The 22,918-nt window shown below is 43.2% G+C and overlaps 1 protein-coding gene across 1 annotated transcript; it reads left to right on the forward strand.

Annotated features, from left to right (window-relative positions):
* Positions 1-3,894: 3,894 nt before the first annotated feature.
* On the forward strand, positions 3,895-21,635 carry ercc6l2 (excision repair cross-complementation group 6-like 2). The gene is made up of 21 exons (XM_080738931.1): positions 3,895-3,917; positions 4,038-4,096; positions 4,733-5,157; positions 5,246-5,362; positions 5,945-6,138; positions 6,390-6,483; positions 8,817-8,884; positions 9,070-9,277; positions 9,371-9,511; positions 10,038-10,154; positions 10,341-10,460; positions 10,544-10,615; positions 11,116-11,261; positions 11,454-11,549; positions 11,998-12,097; positions 12,929-13,081; positions 14,738-14,842; positions 16,257-17,196; positions 17,274-17,434; positions 17,954-18,114; positions 20,017-21,635. The coding sequence occupies exons 2-21, from the start codon at positions 4,075-4,077 to the stop codon at positions 21,212-21,214; spliced, it is 4,638 nt and encodes a 1,545-aa protein (XP_080595057.1). The 5' UTR covers positions 3,895-3,917; positions 4,038-4,074; the 3' UTR covers positions 21,215-21,635.
* Positions 21,636-22,918: the final 1,283 nt, after the last annotated feature.

A 22,918-nucleotide genomic window follows, 5' to 3' on the forward strand; every position in this document is an offset into this window, starting at 1 on the left:
AAATTACTAACACTACGTGTCACTGTCTTCCTTGTTATGATCTGGGAACCAATCAATGAGTCCCACGACTTATACTGTTATAACTGTACTCTTTATATACATGTTAAACTTCCATTTTGGAAGAGAGAGATTTAGAAAGCTACCACTATGGTATGCTCACTGTCTGTCTTCCTTTTCTGACTCTCTTCAAATACAGCAATCTAAGATATAGTCCTTTGGCTCGTCTCTGTTTTATTTTGGTTATGGATTTATCCATATTCCATACACTTAGTATGTGTGCCTGCCATGCAATGGCAAAACACTTATTGTAATCCGCCATACTTAAGTCAGTAAGTAAGTAAGTAAGTCATGTTCTTGCAAATTTCTGCTCGTAATAACTGCCGCACAATTTACGCCACCCCCGCAATATATACATCAAAATGTGCGGCTCGGCCGGGAATGGTGTGCTATTACTTTTCTTTCCGATCCGCGATACGATTGCGACGTAATTCGCAAAAAACGACGCCCAAAAACCCCATTGACTTAGAATGGGGGACTCCGAAAAAAACCCAGAAACTTTGGCGCCACATAACTCTGCCATACTTTTGCCTGGCAACGTGAAGTTTTTTTTTCTAAATTTTTTTTTCTTAAATTTTTTTTTTTTCTCAAAAAATTTTTTTTCTCAAATTTTTTTTCTCATTTTTTTTTTCTAAATTTTTTTTTTCTCAATTTTTTTTTTCTTTTTTCTCAAATTTTTTTTTTCTCATTTTTTTTTTCTCAAAACATTTTTTTCTCAAAAAATGTTTTTTTCTCAAAAAATGTTTTTTTCTCAAAATGTTTTTTTCACAAATTTTTTTTTTCTCAAATTTTTTTTTCTCAAATTTTTTTTTTCTCAAATTTTTTTTTTCTCAAAAATGTTTTTTTTCTCAAAAATTTTTTTTTTCTCAAATTTTTTTTTTCTCAAAATAAATTTTTTTCTCAAAAATTTTTTTTTTCTCAAAAACCTTTTTTTTTTCTCAAAAAACTTTTTTTTCTCAAAAAACTTTTTTTTTTCTCAAAAAACTTTTTTTTCTCAAAAAACTTTTTTTTTTCTCAAAAAACTTTTTTTTTTCTCAAAACAATTTTTTCAAAAAAAAACTGTCGTTAAAGTGCGACCCGTGATAACGGCCGAAAATGCGCCAAAACGCCACTAATTAGTCGAAATGGCTGTGGGTGGTGTCATATGAAGAACCATAATTTGACTAATATCTAGGGTGTTGCAAGGAATTTTAAGTGTATCCACGTAGGGCGGGTGCAAATTTGGCGTTCACTGTTTTTGGGTGCTTTTTATATCAATTTCGGGTGTTTATTCCCCACACAACAGTCTAACAAGGAGCTGCAGATAGCTGTTACTATTTATTTAGCATGCAGCGAAACACACACACACGCGGATACAGAATTGGAGTTTGCTTGCATGTGTGTAGCCTACGTGTGTGGAAAGTACCGGATACATAGATTGGGCGGGCTTTAGACTGCACTAAGTTTTCAGAGCAGCTATATGCAGTGCGGCCAGCAGAGCAGAAGCTCTCAATAATAAAACAAAATGTACTGTTTGCAATACTTTAAAATTTCATCATTAAATTAACTCATTCAGGGTCTTTTCAAAATGGCTTCCAAGTTCCACACCGCCTCCCTCTCCATAGACTTCCATGTAATTCATAGTGCACGGATCATGCACGCCCATGCCTAGATCATGCACCACGTGTGTGCACACTGTTCACAGCTTTCAAACAAAAAAGTCAGAATGGAAATCCGTTCAGGCATTCATGAGCTAGCAGCCATTATGTTTTCTTGAAATGTAAACAAACATGGCTGCCATGTTTGAAAGATGGGGTTGGTATGGGGGTTAAACATGGAATTTCGCGATTGCGATCATGCCTACTAAATTTTTGGGGGTCCAAAACATTTTTTTTTAAAAAAAATTTTTTTGAGGCCCCCCTCCCCTGAGGCCCGTGGGCGCGGCGTGCCCACCCTAGCCCAATGGTAAGTCTGGCCCTGTGTGCCTCGTTCAATGTTCTCCAACATCCCAATGTCATTATAGAACTAAGCTTCAGATCTTCCAAAGCAAAATGATTCAACTACTTCTTGACCTAACTAATTACAACACATTTTGCTAGTTTGGGATGGCTCAGGGTAGAAGACAGGGTTAAGGAATTAAACATGGGATTGGTTTTCATGATAGTCAAAGGGGCTTTGCCCTCAATAACCATATACAGTACCTGACTAACTACTTCACCAAGTGAGTGACAGCCACACATTACAAGAGGGAGCGATAACAACGATCTGACTGGTACCACCCATCTATAGAACAAACTTGGGGAAATTGTCTTTCTACTGCTCTGCCATTAAAGTGTGGAATGCCCTTCAAAAATGTGGATCACTGGCTTCCTTCAAAACAGGATTTGTTTTGTGTTATTTCTATGCTATGTTGATGAATTGAATACATTGGACAACAATGAAAACAAGTCACCAGGACATTTGTGTGTTTCTTTTTTTCCCCCCCAAATGTCTGACTGTACCTCGTGCTGTTTGCATGTCTAATAAAGACACTAAGGATAGGTTTGTGTCTGTCTCCGTTTGTGTGTGACTGTCTGCCTGTTCGCAAGGCGCTTAATCTTGCAAACTAATACTATGTACAACAATACTATTCCATTGTGGTCGATTCAATTCATCAAGACATATAAAGACATATAAATAAATCATCAGGAGGAGCACTATAGGAGCAAACACACGCACACTCACCAAGATATTGGAAAGCTGAAAAAAACGCGGCAGAGGTGCGGCGGGCGGCTGTCAGGTGGCACTGTTTTTCGACGGCAGGGTCCAGGCCGAGTTTGGTGGCCCGACACAGGGACCACGCTGAGGAGGCACAAGGGGGCGCTATGCCTGGAGGAAAACACGTAGAAAAGAAACGACAGCGTCGGGGCCCAGGAGTTCAGGGACCTTTGATTTTTGGCCCAGAAGGCTCCACTCTTGCAGCCATGTCTCAGATTTTGAGGTACCCCTCCCCAAGTTAGAACAAAACACAAATATCTAATTTGTCAAATCCTTTCACAACGTTTTGTTTGAGCAAAATACAGGCTTAGTACACGTTTGATGAACCAAACTTAAAAATCCATATAATTACTGTTTCATTCTACACGTATGCACACACACACACACACACACACACACACACACACACACACACACACACACACACACACACACACACACACACACACACACTATACGCACACACACACACACACACACACACACACACACACACACACACACACACACGCTATAGTGTAGGACCATACTAACTTTAAGAAATAGGAAGGAATAATAGGAAGATGTTTTCCTTCTGTGTATCTAATTCTCATAACGGTACTTTGAATTATCTACTTTGTGTGAGGAACCAAAACTATTTAGCCTACTCTTTAGCTCTAGGCAGCAATAAAGATCGTTGCTATTTTTTGTTGTTGTTTTTTTGTTTTATTGTTGCTGCAACTGCAACAAATCTTAGTTGAGGAACAAAAATATTGAATCTAATTGAAGATATTGAACTAACCTTGTGAATTCAATCCAGCACTTTCTATACAACTCTGAGGGAACGTTTATAAATAGGCTGTAGGATACTCTTGGATATATACTTAAAGTTCTTATTAATAAAATGTACTTACCATTATTAGCCCGGCCGCGATTCCATTAGATTTCATTTTACAGTATAGCTCATGTGTTTGGAAAGTGCGAGTCTTGTTGTAAAATAGATAAACATCGACCACCAGCCACACGCAGTGCTGCTGTTCTGTCTGTTGTTAGTTACCAGAGTCAGTCAGTGCGTTTCGGTTAAAAAACGGCTATCTCCAACTTTCTACCTCAACACAAACAACTACCTCAGTCTTTTATTCAGGGTAATTAACGGAAATAATCGATATGCTTGCTTATGAACCTCTTTATGCAGAGAATAGACTCCACTTCTGGTCTAAACGTTAGCTAAGCGTGCTAACCGAAGCTAAACTTTACATCCACAGCTTGAAGAGAAGAGAGTGGCAATGCTTCCTGATCCTGATGGCTTCAGCTGATGACATTGGTGTGAAATGTATTTATTTCAAATTACTCTCTCAATCTGTATCTCATTGCGTCAATATAAAGCACTGGTTCCCAAACACCGGGTCGGGACCCATTTGTGGGTCATGACATTTTTTTATGAGTCCCTTTGTTTTTTGTTTACTACATTTTGTTTATTAATTGAATTCTTCTTCTTTTTGCTCTCTCTCTCTCTCTCTCTCTCTCTCTCTCTCTCTCTTTTTATATACAGTACATACATACTGTACATACATACATTTATATATGTGTATAACATTCCCCAAAAAAGCTAACATTTTAAGTAATTTCATGAATAAATAAAATAAATATCTATGAGATTCCAATTCCATAAATTAGAAAATAAACATTTAAGAAGTAGTGAAAATAGACGATATACAAGCTAGCTCAGCTCACAACGCAGCGCGACGTGTTGTGAGCTTGTAGATCTGCTGTTTTTACTAGTTTGGGCCTTGAGCTAAAAGACCCAAAACTAGAGAATAGTTTGGGTCTCTAAATTCTCTTTTGAGTCTTGAGCTAAAATGTTTGGTATCCACTGTTATATATATGTATACGGTATATACGTAGGACTGATTGCTAAATTACAAGTTAACTAACCATTTTACGTCTTATCTTTTAACAGTAACTTGGCACGAAGGTGACAGATGCCTGGCTCCTAGCTCTAGAGATGGAACCCTACGAGAAGCCACAATCCTGAGACTTTTCTCAACTACCTTTGATATCAGCGACGCCTTTGCATCTGTGGTGTTCGCTGATGCAGAGAAAGGGGAGAAGGGGGAGGAAGGCGTGCTCGTGCCTATCTCGAAACTCCAGAAGATATCTTCCATTAATAACGTGACAGAGGAGAAACCTTTTTTCCCCAGCAGTTTCAGACACCATGGGACACGTGAGCCTCTGGTTATGTCTCAAGGTGATGAGGTCCCGTACACCATCAACAGATACCTGCGGGATTACCAGAGAGAAGGCATCAGGTTCATTTATGACAACTATGCCCGATCCAGAGGGTGTATCCTGGGGGATGACATGGGCCTGGGGAAGACTGTACAGGTACAAGCAAGCCTTGCTCCAAAAGGATTTATTTATGCAATTTGTCATTTGTCTTTTAATCAATTAACATCTGTCTGTTTGTCGGTAGGTCATTGGTTTCCTTGCTGCTGTGTTGCACAAAACGGGGACATGGAAGGACGTTGAAAACAACAGGCCTCAGTTTCTATTGACTCAGGTGCCCTCCCAGCAGAGTAAACCTAAAAAAGTAGGTACTATATAGCAGTCTGAAGATGATAACAGAATTACAGGGTGAATTATTTTGGGGAAAAACATGCTTTAGTACACACGCACGCACGCACGCACGCACGCACGCACGCACGCACGCACGCACACACGCACACACACACACACACACACACACACACACACACACACACACACACACACACAAACAAACACACATTATATAGTATACTTTTAAACATTTTTTTTAAATATATTCACAGTGCAAACAATGACATCTCAATTGTAAAACATTAAATCAAGGTTCAAGGTTATACTTTATTGTTACATTTTGTGTACAGGTGCATTAGAGTAAAACCTATTTCGCTTTGGCTTCCTTCAGACAATGCAGCAGCATAATAACAACAACAGAATAAAAATAACATAGAAAGATAAAGATTGCAAAAAAAAGAGAGCAAAAAAGAGTAAAAATAGCATCATCAAATGGTATATTTGGTTATGTTTGGTATATTTTATACACCATCAGTGTTTTTTCTGTTAGTGCTACCTAACTTTTTTTCTCCCTTTGAACATTGTGCACAAATATCTGTGTAATTATGTCCAGGTATTCCTAATCGTAGCCCCACTGTCAGTGCTTTATAACTGGAAGGATGAGCTTGAAACGTGGGGTCACTTCCAGAGTGTGGTTGTACATGGGCTGAAAAAAGAAGAGGAGCTGACTCGTATCAAGAATGGACGCTCTGAGATCGCCCTCACCACCTATGAGACCCTCCGCCTCTCTCTGGACCAGTTCAATAGGTAGGCCTAACACACACAATGTGGCATCGAACGCTTGAAACCCACGTTAGATGTTGGCGAATGGCGAGAACAGTCGCGCACTGCCAAGCACAATTTAGAAAAAAAGTATTTTGGTGGGTTGCCACTATCTTTGCCTATTTTCAATTGTTGTCATTGTTAATGTTATTTTTACCTTTTTATGGAGCTCTGTTTGTTGCATACAGTATATACTTCAAGTTTCTAACAGAAAGTTGCATTTATGCTCCGTGCAGCATAAAGTGGTCTGCTGTGATTGTGGATGAGGCGCACAAGATAAAGAACCCCAAATCCCAGATCACCCAGGCCATGAAGGAGCTGACATGTCAGGTCAGGTCAGAGTTCTACAGTATGCTGCCACAGTTGGGATGAATTAGCTTTTAGTATATTGTTGCCAGTCTGATTTGTTCATCTGTTTACCATTATGAGTGAAAGGAAGGTAAAACATTATTATATCTCTTGGGGTGCCCCGTGGCTCAATTGGTAAGAACACATACCACATAAATAAGGCTATAGGCTATATACTCATTCTGGGCTCTATTTTGATTATATGAGATGAGTTATATGAGATGAGTTATTAGTTATCATGAAACTTTTCTATGTAAACTTCTAATAAAGTCTTCAATCAATCAATCAATCAATTAGGGGTGTCTTCTAAAAATCGACGAATCGACGCGTCGTTTTAAGCCCCGGGAATCGACGCCAATTGTTTGAGTCGAAGCGAAAGTATATATTTTTTTATATCACCAGTTATAGCCTACTACTGCCAGTACTGCGGTGCACTGCTGGACTGGTGTGGTGTCATGTACTTCCAATGAGAAGTAGCAATTGGCGAACAGTTATTTATTGTCTCGCACCAGCGTCGGGTTGAAAGTGAGACGGAACGGCCAGAACGGTTCAGAACCGCCGCTTCGTTAAAACATTCAGAGCCGGGACAGTGTTCCGTTAAGAGGAGGAAGCACGCTGTCAAAATCCCATATTAAATAACCTGCCACAGCACAAACGCGCGTCCACGAAGTAGTAAACAATCTTCTAAAGTCAAATTAACATACACAAGTGTAGGCTACAAGTTACATTTTCTAATTAAAGTGCTTCTGAATTGTTCCAGTGTTGTAATCCATGATGAATGATTGTGTTTCGCTGTGTTTGCGTCCATGACATGTCCACACTGCTGGCTCAAGCGGGAGCTGTGCCTCCACCTGTTTATGATCAGTTTCTGAAATGAATCCGTTCTCGACACTGACTCATTACTCTGTCAGTGCTCTGTGTCCCGCGACTGCGGACTGGATCCCATCGTTCATTTAAAAGAGCCGTTCAAGAGAGCGGAATCGTTCGCGAATGTCTCATCTCTACTGCACGCTGCAGAGAGACGGGGCAGAGTTGAAACAGCGGAGATGTTTTATTTGTTTTAACGGTGTGTTATAACTCTATGGTTGTACACTGCTATGCAGATAACATTTGTGCTCGCGCACCGATATCACCGAAAACACTGTGTATTCAATTCATCTCTTAATGTATTATTCTATTATGTTGACGTGGTTTAAAGCAACACTTTTTTTTTCTTTTTTTTTTACACAAAGTAGACTATAAAACGATTCGTCGACGCGTCGGATTAACCCCCGCGACTCGAATCGACTTCATAAATCCTGTGTCGAAGACAGCCCTACAATCAATCAATTGTCTTAAGTACCAGCTCTTATGCCTTAAAGGAGTAATACAGACCAAAATAGGACCCCCCCTGAATCAGAATGTTTCCACAGATGTTTTTACCTGTTTCGGTTGATTTGTCTCATTTCTGCCCCTGTTCTGAGATCTGTAGATTAGTCCCCACTGCTAAAACGGGCATATCGCCTCTATCCAAAAGCGCACATTTCGGCCGCTTCCAAAAAAAAAAATCTTTTATGAATCGTCCAGACATGCTTCCTACAGTCACCACACACAGTGTTTTAGCGAGACGCTCTGTGCATTGATGTAAACAAAGCAATGAGCACGGCCACTTCCTACCTCGGGTCTGAGAGCTAGAGCGGAAGTCTCGCGAGAATCTCGCGAGAGCTCGAGGCAGCATTGCTTTCCTTAGCCCTGGTAAACAGGCTATTAACCCTTCACAGGCTACAACAGCGTGTCTGGTATGTCTAGGAAGGTCTGGACGATTCATTAAAAAAATATATTTTTTGAAGCAGCCGAAACGGGCGCTTTTGGATAGAGGCGATACGCCCGTTTTAGCAGTGGGGACTATTCTACAGATCTCAGAACAGGGGCAGAAATGAGACATATCAACCAAACCAGGTAAGAACATCTGTGGAAACATTCTCATTCAGGGGGGGTCCTATTTCGGTCTGTATTACTCCTTTAACTTAAGGCCTGGATTGTGGTTTGGCCACTCAAAACAGCCAAACAGCATTTGCCACGCCTCCACGTCTTAAGTTGACATAAGATCTGGTACTTAAGACAATCAAAATACAGCCCTCTATCTAGCCCACATATTACTTTTTTTGGGTCAACAACAGCTCTCCCTAGTGTTTCTCCTCTTTGTGGCTTACTCTGAATATTTTGCTAGCAGTGCACTTGTTGTCACCATTACAAATGCTATTTTGACACGTATTTCATGTGTTGTATCTGTTTTTACTAGATATGCATTGTGTTTTACTATTTTACCATTTTAGATCAGAATCGGTCTCACTGGCACCATCTTACAGAATAACCTTGAGGAACTCTGGTGTGTCATGGATTGGTACGTGTACATCACTTTTTTTTGTTCAACAGCATACTATAAAAGCACATTTATTTAGCACATTTTAAAAATCTCAGTCATTACTGATGATTTGGTGTTACTGGTGTATGACGTTAGATCCAAGTTTTAGTTTTTCAGTTACCTACAAATCTAAATGTTAAACACGTCTCTCATATTCTGTTCAGGGCAATACCAACTTGTCTCGGCAGCTTGGGTTATTTCAAGAACAAGATTTCATATCCTATTGAGCAGGGACAGAAACACACAGCAACCAAGCGCACCCTAGCAACAGCGCGGAAGGCCGTCCGGGCCCTGGCAAAGAAGATTTCCCGTTGGTTCCTCAGAAGGACCAAAGCTCTCATCAAAGATCAGCTGCCGAAGAAGGACGACAGGGTACGTTAAGACGAACTGACACGAGCTCACCACAGTATTTATCCTAAAACCCTTTCTCTAGAGTAACTACTGTGCTGTGCATGTGTTTTGCAGGTGGTGTATTGTTCTCTGACAGACTTCCAAGAGACAGTGTATAAGACAGTCCTGGAAAGTGAAGATGTCACACTACTGCTGCGCTCCAGAGAAAAGTGTGACTGTCAGAGTGGACGTACTCGACAAAGCTGCTGCTATGAGGTTAGTTTACTAAAACAATGCTGGAGCATATATAAAGATGAAAAGTGAAGATATGCCATGTTCTAGGCACTGGGAGGCAGACTGGAGCCCAATGTTTGATGGAATGTATTTAAGTAAAAGAAAGCCGGAAGCGTATGAATAAACACTAACTTGTTATTGCAACCTTTTTCAAATTATCGGTTCATATAAATAAAAGAAGAGGTATCACACCATGTTTTCTGATTATATATATTACATCATTTTTATAGATTTTATCTAAAGAGCACAGAGTATAAGCTTTTGGCCTGGTAGTATAGGCGGTCATCGCAAGCCTATCAGGTGTTGACAGGCTGTCAATTGACAATCTCACAATGGTGTTTTTGCATTTTCATGTGGACAGAGATTTGTTGAGAACAGTACTTGTGTTAGTCAAGATATGCGTATATTTATGTTTCTTTTTTTCAAAATAAAGGAGGAAAATATCTGTGTATCTGTGGACTGGGCCTGGGATAAACTATGGCTTTGGATTTTTTTCCTCTTATTGCAGAAAAACTCAGAGGGTATGTCAATGAAGACGCTCTACTTTAGTTACTTGTCCATACTGAGGAAGGTAGCCAACCATGCAGCACTGCTCCAGTCCAGTGCAGGCACCAGCGAGCTACAGGTAGCGACATGTCCTGCAACTGATATATTGTGTCATAGATCATGACCACTCTCTCAAGTGTTACAGTACGCGACACTAAATCTTCACATGGTTTACCGAACAGATTGCACAATATGCTTCAGACTTCCCACTGTGGTTTGGGATTCACTGACACTACTCATTGTGTGGTTTTCCTTTCTTTTCCAGAAAAAGTTAGTTGGTGCCGTTTGTGAGAAGGTTTTCCAGAAGTTTCCAGACTTTGTACAGAGATGCAAAGACGAAGCGTTCGAGGCCATGTCAGACCCCATGTACAGTGGGAAAATGATGGTATGTGCACAGTATGTTACACAGTCACCCACAGGTGCAGGAGGAGTACAATTTGGGTTAACATCCCCATGCTTCCTCCTCAGGTTCTGCAAAAGCTGCTGAAATATTACATGCAGAGGAGAGATAAAGTGCTTCTTTTCTCTCTTTCCACTAAGGTAAGTGGTGTATATTCATGCATGCCGGTTTGTATGAGAAAGAGAGTGAGAGAGAGCACAGACTACGTAGCTGTTGGCTTTTGTTGGAGCGGATGACTTGTTTACAGACCAAATAGTAGAAGGAGACATGGTTTTATGTTGACATGCTAGATTAATAGCTAAGCTTTGGGGTTTTATGCGTGAGAGCAATTATGAGATTTTAAGACGATTAACTGCAGTGCGAAGTTTAACGCTTGTTGTCACCTGAGACAGTATGATAACATTTCCTGGCTTCTGGCTGCAATGAGGTCATATTTAAAAGGCCTCTCACGTAACTCTAGGAATCGCACTGCCAGCACCTGGTTGTGCAAGCCTAAATCGGACAACTATAATATGTTAAAATGTAATGAATAAATGTTTATGTGCTGGCAATTTATCTCTTAATGACATTAAGAACATACAGTTCGACTTACTACGTGTATATATGACGCTGATGGGTGCGTGCGTGTTGGAATTTCTAGCTATTGGATGTGCTGGAGAGCTACTGTATGGCCGAAGGACTGGACTACAGCCGATTGGATGGTACCACCAACTCCAGAGAAAGAATCAAGATCGTCAAAGAGTTCAACAGCAGCCCTCTGACCAGCCTCTGTCTGGTTTCTACCATGTTAGTCTACCTGTCAACCGTCACCAGCAACATTGTTACTAAAGCCTAGTTTATATTTGTAGCATGCTGAAAATAGCCACGTTGACACGTTGTGAGCTTGTAGATATGTTGGCTATTTTCGGTGCATGACACCGGTGCGCATCAAAGTATAAATCGGCCCTAATAGTGCCTATGTTTCATTTCCATTCTCAGGGCAGGTGGTCTTGGTCTTAATTTTGTTGGTGCCAACGTGGTGATTCTGTTTGACCCCACCTGGAATCCCGCTAATGACCTGCAGGCTATTGACAGGTACAGTAGTTTATCAGTCATGTCAAGGCAGATCTAATACATTTCATGCTTACTTATCTTGTTCTTAACACATGAAGTACCATAGACAATGATTGTCAATCTTTATCATTACAAGGAGCCCTTGTTTGATATCAGGATATCAGGCCACAGACCCCCATTTGATGTATAGATAGATATATTTTCTATCTCTGGGACCCTAATCTACACTGTAATATCCTGTTACTGCCAGAATATCTAACCAAACTACTGCCAAAATGCTATCTATTTTTTGTTTTTCTCACCTTTCAATTTAACTCTGAGAGTGTACAAATGTACACTTGTGTACATTTTGTACATTCTCTGAGTTACAGACCTGTAAGCGTCCATTTGGTTCTGAACTATCACAACATTTATTTAATCTTTGTACTGTGTGTGTATGCCCATGATAACATTGATTTTGTCTCGTCAGGGCGTATCGTATAGGCCAGTGCAGGGATGTGAGTGTGCTTCGGCTGATCTCACTGGGGACCGTGGAGGAGGTTATGTACCTCAGACAGGTTTACAAACAGGTATTGGACTTAAGTTAACCCTGCATTCACACAGCCACCATGTCAAATATTAGAGGCAGAAGTTGTGATAGCGAGGCGTTGTGAGCATGTAGATCTGCTATTTTCACAATAGAACTGTGTAACGAAATGTAATGCCTCAACTCTTAGTGCTCGTCAGGTTGGGGGCCCCCAAAATGATTATTTTGGGGGTCGCGGCCTGAAAAGGTTGAGGACCACTGCACTATCCTATTCTAACCATGTGTTATAGTAATAGTAATAGTGGGACGGTACTCACTACAACGACTATTGTGTTCCTGAGGTCCCCATCCACATACAGACAGAACTATTTTATAATTTGTTGTGCAGAAATGGTGAAAATAAACGATCTACGAGCTCACTCATCTGTCAGCACCACTGCCCTAAACATGTACGGTAGTGTTGTTGTTAGTTGGAATAAACACAGAAGCACCCGGAAGGAAGTTGCAAGAAAGAAGAAACAAAAACTGAATTCCTTTCTCTTGCAAGCTCACATATCTAAGCTTGTAAAGCTGCTATTTTCACTATTTTTGAAAGTGTAGACCTTTAGAAAATCATTACTAATCGATTATTTTGTATTAAATGATCAATATTTTGATTTGATTCGTTCGATGAACTGTTGCACCCTGTACAAAAATATGTAATTTTGTGTATCATGCCTGTTGAATTATAAGACATTATGTACAAAAGTTGAACTGCAGCACCATGCTTAAGTCTCTTTTGTACTTAAGTGAAAGTTCTTTGTCTGGCCTTGAGGTACTATAGGTAATTTTGATGTGTATCAATTAGCATATCACATCATTCTTCATCCTTTAGCAACTAGAGTCTTCAGTGGTGGGCAGGCAGAGTGCCCGGCGGTACTTTGAGGCGGTACAAGGGACCGATGGCCAAAAGGGGGAGCTGTTTGGGACGAAGAACCTCTTCAGACTGCAGACCAAGGGGACCTGCCTCACACGCACCATACTAGAGGTCATATTTCCAACCAGATCCAGATTCTCTTACTTGAGGTTTTTGACATTTCTGTGCAAATACATACACACAAAAGACCTGATTTATTGTGCCTCGTTTGAGACGCATTCTTCACCTATAGATTCTGCATTTAATTACCGGCATATTTGCTTGTCATCTCTAAGCATACCTTGCATTGCAGTGTGCTTCTCTCCGTCATCCTATTTAAGGGAGCATCACACAAATAACAAGAAGAGATATTATGTTTAGTTGAAAGCGCATTCCAATTTGAGAAGGTTGATTTTGTGTGGAAATGTCTCCACCTTTTTAAAGAGCAGGTCCATATTAGCACAGGTAGTCTATATATTAAAGTGAGATTGTAATGGAAACGGCAGCAATTATAGCAAGGAGACACGGATAGGCTCAGAGACACAAAACGCAATCAAAACGTGTTCTACAGCAGTGGTTCTCAAAGTGGAATCCAGGGTCTCTCAGGGTTTCTTTAGGGGGTTCTAAATAGAAACGTGAAAGTCTGACCGTATACAAATGAAACCAAATGGACCTGTTAGGTATACTGTTTGAGTTAAAAGTTTGAGAACGACTGGTCTACAGTTAAACAGTCATGCAATGATTACTGGAAGAAATCAAAGACATCCTTGAATGTATCACAATGTTTCCAATTCCATCCTGCTGCCATAGTGCATTATATCAGAGGATAATTTCATGCAGGTTGCGAGCACAAATTGTGCGCTGCACCTTGGCTCAAGCTTAATCTATTCTCTGTCATAGGACACGTAGTGAGCTTGTATTGACGCTTGTCGTCAAGCGACACTGTTGTATAATTGAGTATAAATCAGGTTTTAAAACCTGTGTCTTTCTTAACCACATCCATCCTGACTTTCCTATTCCGGGAACACATTCGAAATTGTAAATTACGTTTTCTCGCTCTTGATTGTAGAGCCATTTTTGCTATTTATTGTGCAACAAAGTGTATATGGATTAAATCAGGGGTCTTCAACGTTTTCAGGCCAAGGACCCCTTAGTTGAGAGAGAGATGAAACAACCTTCTTCATAGTTTCCATATAGTTTCATTGTTTGACAGCACAATCGTCAGTGTAGTTTGGATTCATGTCAGATATTTAACCACTTGAACCGTTGATACTTAAAAAAGTTGACCTTTCACTCTGTACTTAGTCTGCATGCTTTTTTCCCCCTCTACACCAAACCTCTTTGCCGAAAATAGCAGATCTACAAGCTCACAACGCTTCGCAGCGTGAGGCGTTGTGAGCTTGTAGATCTGCTATTTTTGGCAAGTGGTTAATATAAAAAAGGATGAAAAAAAGGTTTCTGTCATAGAAATATTTAGAGGACGGGTCCTGGCCCCCCTGTTGAAGACCCCTGGCTTAAATGGTCATGGCGCACAAAGGAAGGAAGCGAAAAATACGTCTGTGATTGTGCTAATGTACTCCACCTTTAGACTGGAGCCTAATTTATTTCGGTTCGGCTCTGTCTATATGGCGTCATTCGGAGCCAAATTAATGACGTTACCCGCCCCCCCCGATCCTCTGAATGACGCCATATCATAGTTTAGACAGAGCCAAACCGAAATAAATTAGGCTCTAAAAGTGGAGTAAGAATCGACCCTCAGGCTCACGCACAGGTTTTTCCTCTTCACAGCGAGAGGGGCGAGTGGAAGCTGGCGTAATGATGACCTCCTGCACACACATGGACGATGAAGAGGGGGAGGAGGAGGAGGAGGAGAGGAAGAGGGCTGCTGTTGGCGTGAGTAACTCTTGATGTGCTCAGAGACCCAGAACACAGGGCACTCATCTTTCCCATCCCTCATTCCCTCTCATTTCCCAGGCGGCCCACACGTCCCCTCCATTCCCACGTGAAAAATAGTTCTGAACCTCACACATGGGCCTTCCTGTCTGCCAGTCAACCAACCCACCTCCCATGTAACCTCTTTCCGCTTTGTCCTCTATCCCCTCCACATTTCTTCCCTCCTTTTCTCTCTATACCCCTCATCCTCTCTCGCTCTCTCTCTCTCTCTCTCTCTCTCTCTCTCTCTCTCTCTCTCTCTTTCTTGCGCTCTGTCCGATGCTGTGTCTAACAGCTGGCCATAATTACCCAGTGTCCTAATGGAGGGAGCAGACCACACTGAAGCCTATCTTATGCTGTTCAGCTGTTTATTTACACAGCAATGCCCCTTATCATCCCGTGACAGTTCCCAGCCAAGGCTTTCTGCTCTGCACGGCACTCAGTCCTCTTTATGGGACCTTCTAACCACTGAGGCCATTCAGTAGGGCCATACAACCAAGTGAACCAACATACACGGGGCTTCGCAACAAAAACTTGTATGTCCAAAACTGCTGCTACTTTGCGGAAAATAGGAATAAAGTGTTCTGATGGATCCACTATAGTTGTTTTCTTAATACTTTTCATTTGTTAAATCGTCATAAAATCCCACTGTCAGAATTAACCACTTTACTGTAAGCTCACAAGAGATTACAGATACAAGGTTCCTTCGCAACGACACACACACACACACACACACACACACACACACACACACACACACACACACACACACACACACACACACACACACACACAGAGAGAGATACTGTCTCTCTCTTGTACACACACACACACACACACAGATACTTTCTTTCTCTTGTGCGCGCAGAGTCGCACGCACGCGCGCACATACACACACACACACACACACACACACACACACACACACACACACACACACACACACACACACACACACAGATACTTTCTTTCTCTTGTGTGCACACACTCACAGACACAGATATTGTCTCTTGTACACCCACACACTCACACTATCATGGGAAGAGTCATCTGGTTGGCAAATTCTGTTAACTTAGCATCGCTGTTGGTGGTCGGTTCTCATAAAGGTCCATTCACATAAATAGTATGTCTGTTACAGTGCAGCGTATTGTTTTTCTCACATTACATCATCTCTATAGGGCATGTGTCATGTTTATGTTTATTATGATTTATGGCTTCAGGCATCTGGCAGTTTTCCTACAGAGGACTGTCAGATGGAAAGTGTAGGTCTGAATGGACGAGACCGCCGTCAGCTTTTATTTCATTGCTGTGTTTGAGGCAAGTACTGTACTTTTCAGTGACATTTTGACTTGCTGTTAATACTATTCTGTCACAGGAAAATGGCCCCAAACTGAATGATGAAGCAGCCAAGGAGAACAGGGATGCGTCAGGGACTGCCAGAGGGGTGCTGGACTTCAGCAGTGGCAGTGAGGATGAGGAGGAGTGGGGTTCTAAGAGGAAGGCCCTGGATGAGACGGGGGCCACGGACGCCTCGACAGATCCCGGCCGACTGAGTCTCCTCCAGCATGGCTTCTCCAGACTGCTTCAGAGGGCCGTGGTGAAGCCTGGGTCAGGGCTGCAGGACAGCAGTCCCAGCGAGGGGGAGTCTGGGGCCAGTAGCGACTTGGAGGATGACGGGAAAGTTCCAGGGAGCTCAGGGGAGAAAGACAGCCCCCCGCCTGGGGGTCTCCAGGAGCACGCCAGGATGAATCGCTCCTCTCCACTGGGCGAGAGGGACAACAGCAGGAGAGAGAAATCTGTCCCGAATGATGTGATGAAAGCGAAGAACAGGATAGTGGAGGAAGGAGATGGCGGAAGTTCAGGTTCAGACGAAGCAAAAGCCACCAAGGCCAAAACGTTACCCAGAGCACAGCACTTTGCGTGTCACTCTGACGAGTCGGATGACTTGGAATTGTGTGCGGTGACTCGACCCAAGATGGCAAGATGGGGAGACAAAGGACGAGGGACCAACAGAAAAGAAACTAGTTCTAGTGGCATGGCCCGACCCCGGGCCAAACACACTGAAAATATAGAGTCATTCACTTCCTCAGATGAAGAACATACTCATATTAAGAGACCTAGGAGAGGCCATGTTACAACAACCTCACAGAAAGCAGAAACACACAGCGCTGGCGCGTTGAGGGATGGTCAGAGAGGACAGACAGGTGGTCATAAAGTAGCAGAAAGGACAGACAGAGCTGTCTCATTCACAGGACTGAAGTCTCAGGCAGCCCCAGGATCCAAAGGAATGGAAGCGACCATTGACAATGTGCTAGGTCAGATTCTGTCTGTCTGTCCGTCTGTCTGTCCGTCTGTCCGTCTGTCTTAAATTGTACATTTGTATTTTTTCTAGGTGGGCTACAGGGGGTGGCATACACTCACTCTAACCAGCGCGTAGTGGGCGGAAGCAAGGCGGAGGAGCGAATCAGCAGGGCTGCACTGCGAGACGTGTTTGAACGCAACATGTACTCTCAGGTCCCAGCCAATCTTCTTCTGGGCTCTGCCCCCGAGGAGGTAGATATCCCATTTGTATTGGTCTTGTACGGTTTACAAGTTTTTATAATTATATTGCCCCAAACAGAAAATATGTTGTTGTGGGTTCTATCACTTGTGAGTTCTCACATGACAAGAATTCTGTGATGTTTGGATTAACCCTGTGAGTTCTAAAGAATCTGATGAATATATGGGTTGTTCCAGAATTGCGGCTACATTTCGATTATAGTACGAAAACAAATCCAAAATATTAATATATTTTTTTCTGTTAAACGTATTTATTATTAAAAACGAAATAATAAATATAAAAATGGGTTTATCGTGGAGATACGAAAAGTACCTGCAATTCTGGAAAATCTCATTTTTTGATTAATTTGAATATTCAATTCTCTTTTAATTAAACAAAATCAATGACTGGCCATGACTGGCCATGAGCGTGTAGTCCTGAAATGTAGTTCCCATTTAAAATGTTACTCGCTTGACCAGTAAGTGAATTGACCCCAGCCCTGACTATATGGTTACATCTGACCTGGCTTCCAGAGCCTGTCTGATGAGAGTCCTCCAGACAGCCCTCTCCGAGGGCAGCGGGCAGCTACAGAGAGGCCTGGTGCGGACCACCCACCCACCTTCACCAAAAAAATCATCCACCGCACCAGACACACCACCTTCATCCTGGGACAGACTCCCCCAGCCATATGCAGGTACGGAGAGGAGAGGAAAAAGATGGGAAAGTGTGCATGCAGGCAGGGGCGTCACAAGGGGGGGGAGTGGGACTGAGTTACTAGGGCCCAAGGTGGAGGGGCCTTCATTATTTTATACTTTTATACTGAAAAATGGCAGATATACAAGCTCACAGCGCGGCACCGCTGCGAGCTTGTAGATCTGCTATTTTTGAAAAGTCATGAAAATGCATGCAAATCTTTGTAGTTTTAAGCGAACATTTGTAACTCAAATTTTGCTTCTGGGGGATCCCTACATGAAAAGGTTTGAGCACCACTGACATAGAAACATAGGTTTTTCAAAAAACCTTAGAAGGATTTGAAATCAAATGTTATGCTATTTTTCAATAGTTAAAGCACAAAATAATGCAAATAATGAGTTCCCAGTCTAGATGGGTTAAACCCCCTCCCCCTATGAAGAACATTCATGGGGGGGCCCGCAGTGATTCCTTGTACCCAGGGCTTAGAATTTGATGCGACACCCCTACATGCAGGAGAAATTACACACTGTACAATGATGGGGGGGGAGACAAGCCTGCAGATAAGCGAGCGTAGACCAGAGGAGAAGAAGAGCAGGGAATGTGAATAGTGTGAAGTGCGGGCGGAGAATGCAGTTGGCGAGATGAGGACAGGAGGGCTGGGAAGAGGAGAAGGAATTCCTGGCAGCGAGGGGGAAGTAGGCCAAATCTCACCGCAGTCACAGTGTTGAGCGCCCCCGCCTGGGCTTGAGGGGCCGCCTGTGCGTGTCGGTTCGTACCGTATGTGTGCAAGTGTGTGTTTGGAGAGTGAGAGAGAGACCGGGAGAGGGAAGGGAGACCACCTCTGAGCTCTCCCTCCCACCTATTTCCCAGCATCACGCCAAAGATTACCCAGTTGTATTCAGGACTTTTCCCCCTCCGCGAACCACAGCCCTCCTGAGACCCCCCCCCCCCCCCCCCCCCCCCACACACACACACACACACACACAGATCGCCTGAAGCCTTCCAAACCCACACGCGCGTAGACACATCCTTACACGCATGCACACATAATGTACACACACACTTGCCTCTGTCTTGTTGCGTCACTCTCGCATATCCTTCAACACACACACACACACACACACACACACACACACACACACACACACACACACACACACACACACACACACACACACATACACACACACACACACACATCCCTGTGGCACCAATCTCACTCCCCTGGGGAAGACTTGTCTTTGCTCAGGGTCTCGGTAGGGAGTGAAAACATACACTGGTTATATTGATATCCCTTCCCCCCCTCAATTAACTCTGTCGTTAAATGATTTAAATCTGCATTCGCAGCGGTTTTTACTGCCGTTTGCTTTTATTTATTGTTTTTCCAATGAAAACCACAAATGGTAGCAACACCTCGTAATGCCGCTGCGCCACTAGTGGCTTTGAAGTATTTCTGTCCCAGAGTCTGGTTAGACCAAACGTTTTTAATGACTGACTGGGAGCTGGGGGGGGAAAGAGACCTCATACTGTATGTCTGTCTGGATATTAGCCTGCATATGTAGGGAACTATTCATCTGAGGCTGAGCCTGATGGAACCACAGAATATATGATTAATGGTAAATTCCTGCAGCTACTGTACTGTTGCCGTTTCAAGTAACGCAGGACTTTTTTCCTGTGGTTCTCTTAAGCTTATGTTCGCATATGGCAGATGTAATCCTATGTTAACTATGGGTTTCACAGCTCTGTCAGCTTAATTGGACGTTATAAGGTGTATTTGGGTATTTCGCGAGTACTGCCCGGAACGCTCTTGCATCCGGCATTGTGAGTGTGTATGAAATGTGTGTGCATTTCTTTATGTACATACACATATACTTAAAAATGTAATTGCATGTGCTTCATGCAGGCAGCAACTGGAGGAAATGTCTGCAAAGTTCCAGTCACCTTCAGTCCGTCAATTTGCAGAAGAGGTTCTGAGAAGCAGCTCGGCCCAGAGGCTGACCTGGCTACAACAGCACTACACCTCACTGGACCACCCTGAACTGGCCGACATGGTCAGAAAACACTTCCCAGAACCTGACTCAGCCCAGCCCGAGCCTGAGACGACCACCGCACATCCCCCCTCCTCATCATCATCATCCAAACATAAGGCCACAAACAAAAGACACTCCCGCAAATCCAGTATAGAATCTCACTCCCAGTCGAGAACTGCACAGAAGTCTGGTCCACGATGCCACAAAAAGCCCAGAACCCCATGCAGAAATATTGAAGAAGAACCCCAGATTGATGTTCCAAACCCTCAGTTAGAGGAGCGGGCGGGGATGGCCAGAGAACACAAGAGGATAAAGAGGGCTAGTGTTTCCACTTGTGGAGCCTTCACAGCTACTGCTGCTATTGATGGTGGTGGTCTTGGCTCAGACATGGCCAGCAGCAGTGGTATGAGGCCCGGGAAGGAGGCTGCCGCTGCTGCTTTCCTGAACCACAGAGACACAGATACCCCTTCTTCTCCGGATGACAGCCATGGTCAGCCCGCCACATCATCCAAACCCACAGTGCAGGGAAGGGAGCGAGAGATGAGGCCCTCTGCTAGGACCCGTGAAGCTGCAAGGATTCAGAGAGGCAACCTTCACTCACCCTCTCCTCCCGACGATGCTCCGTCCACATCCAAGGGTCGCCTTGGATGCCTCCTCACAGATCTGATTGGAGACACCTCCATTCTGGATGACTTGTTTAGATCTAAACCCAAGGCTGCACAACCCCCTAAAACACCCCCTGCATCAGCAAACCTAAGCAAGCCTACCACAGCCGCGGCACTCATGCCAAGTTCTGACACTACGCGCCCGCCGTCCACTTCCGTCTCACACACACACCCAGCACTCGTGGCCACTTTGCCCTCGCAGAGGTCAAAGGGCAGCCGCAAAGACTTCTGGGACATCCTGAACGAGGGAAATGAGGAGAGCATCAACAGGCTGACGGACCCCTCAGAGGTGGAGAGGGTCTGCGTTCGTAGTACCAACACTACAGCTGGGAGGACAAGAGCAGGAGAGGATGGAGAGAGCGCCGTGCTCTGGAAGACCAATGATAAGTTCCTGTGGAAGAGATGATACACAAGAGACAAAGTAGCTTTTCTTAGGGCTCTGTTTCCTTTTGACATTTAAACAAAAATTAGAGTAGCCAATTATTTTACCCCCTTTTCTCCCCAATCTAGAAACGTGGGGCCAGTTCATTCCTCCCACTGCTCACCCTACTGGCCCACCTGCCAGTGAGGAGCCCCCACTGGGAGGAAGTAGAGCCTACCTACCACTCGGCACTTCCAGAGTACAGTATGTACAGTGACAATTATCACCCTCGAAGTCCTGCTTCCCTTCCCGAACACGTGTAGACACTCTGCCAAGCTGGATGCCCGCCGGTGGATTCAAAAACGTTTGGCAGTGTTGGGCAGGTAGTTTACCCCTGTGCCACCCAAGCACCGTGGCTCTACTTCCATTTATTTTGATTTAGTTATTATTATTATTTTATTATGAACAGCACATTTGGAACCATTTTGAATAGATGTTTTAGTAAAGTTTTTTTACTTCCTTAACCACTTGAACCCTAGTGTCTCTATTCTGTGCATGTGATAATAGGGACGGTTATACGCAGTGAAGAGATTTGGTGTAGAGGGAAAAAAGGAGGGGACCACATACCTGGGGGGCCAAAATCAACAAAGTAAGTGGTTATGGGTCATGTCATGTCATGTTAAGTCAAGTCAGGGTCAAGCTCAAAGTGTTGGAGGTTCACTGAATTACAAGCTTAGTGAAATGTGGATTACTTTTACTCAAATACATTATTATAGTTTTCAAACCTGGCATCACTGACCTCATCATCACTGGCCTATACAACTATCTATGCCACCCATGGCTTTTGGTATATTTTTGGACGTACCACACTATGCCATGCGATTGTAATTTTGGTTTTTGAAAAAGAATACATTTTCTCAAATCTGGAAATCATGACAGTCTATAAGAAAGCTAGTCATTTGAACCGTATCAAAAGTTTAAGACCAAATTATGGAGTCAGAAAATTATAATTACCTTTTTTTCCTACTGTCTTCTATATGATGACCTCATTCTTACCAGGGTTGGTGCAAGCGAAGAAGGGCTGTTCAAGTGTGTGAGGGCTTATGCCGTTGCGTGCATGTGTAGTGCAACATTCAGCATTGTTATTCTGAACTATTAGTCTGATATGATATTAAGTGGACGGTTTGACAGAGGAAACCCAACCTGCTGCCTGCTCTAGCAATTACCATCATGCGATACCACAACCGTCACCCCACGACTGTTGGTGGTCCCACAGAGAGATCACTTAAAGCTCCTTAATAGCTGTCACCTCTCTCTCTCTCTCGCTCTCTCTCTCTCTCTCCCTCTGTCTCTCTCATAGACAGTCTGTGGTGTGGGGATGGTGGGGCTCTCCTACTCAGGGCTGTGCTGAGTAACCTGATAGTCTGTGGCTTGGCTCAGTTATGCTTTGAATGCCCTTGGAGTGGAGGCTGCTGCGCCATTAGTGAAATCACAATAAGCAGTTGAAGGCTGCTGAGGCTGGGAACTGTGAGGGGGGGGGGGTAGAAACACCTCACACCCACAGCCATCCGTTTGCACATGGTGTTTTCTGTGAGCTAAAAAGAAAGATCTGCTTTGGTTCAGTCGCAATGCTGAAAAGACAATTTTACGGATAATTTGTCAATAACGAAAACTATTTGTCTCTATGCCAAATCTGTAACTTTACTGTAGGTGTGATGCTCAAATTAATTTCGTTATGCAGAGGTGTGC

This window comes from Nannobrachium achirus, assembly GCF_963921795.1.
Source record: "Nannobrachium achirus genome assembly, chromosome: 12".
Taxonomy (NCBI): domain Eukaryota; kingdom Metazoa; phylum Chordata; class Actinopteri; order Myctophiformes; family Myctophidae; genus Nannobrachium; species Nannobrachium achirus.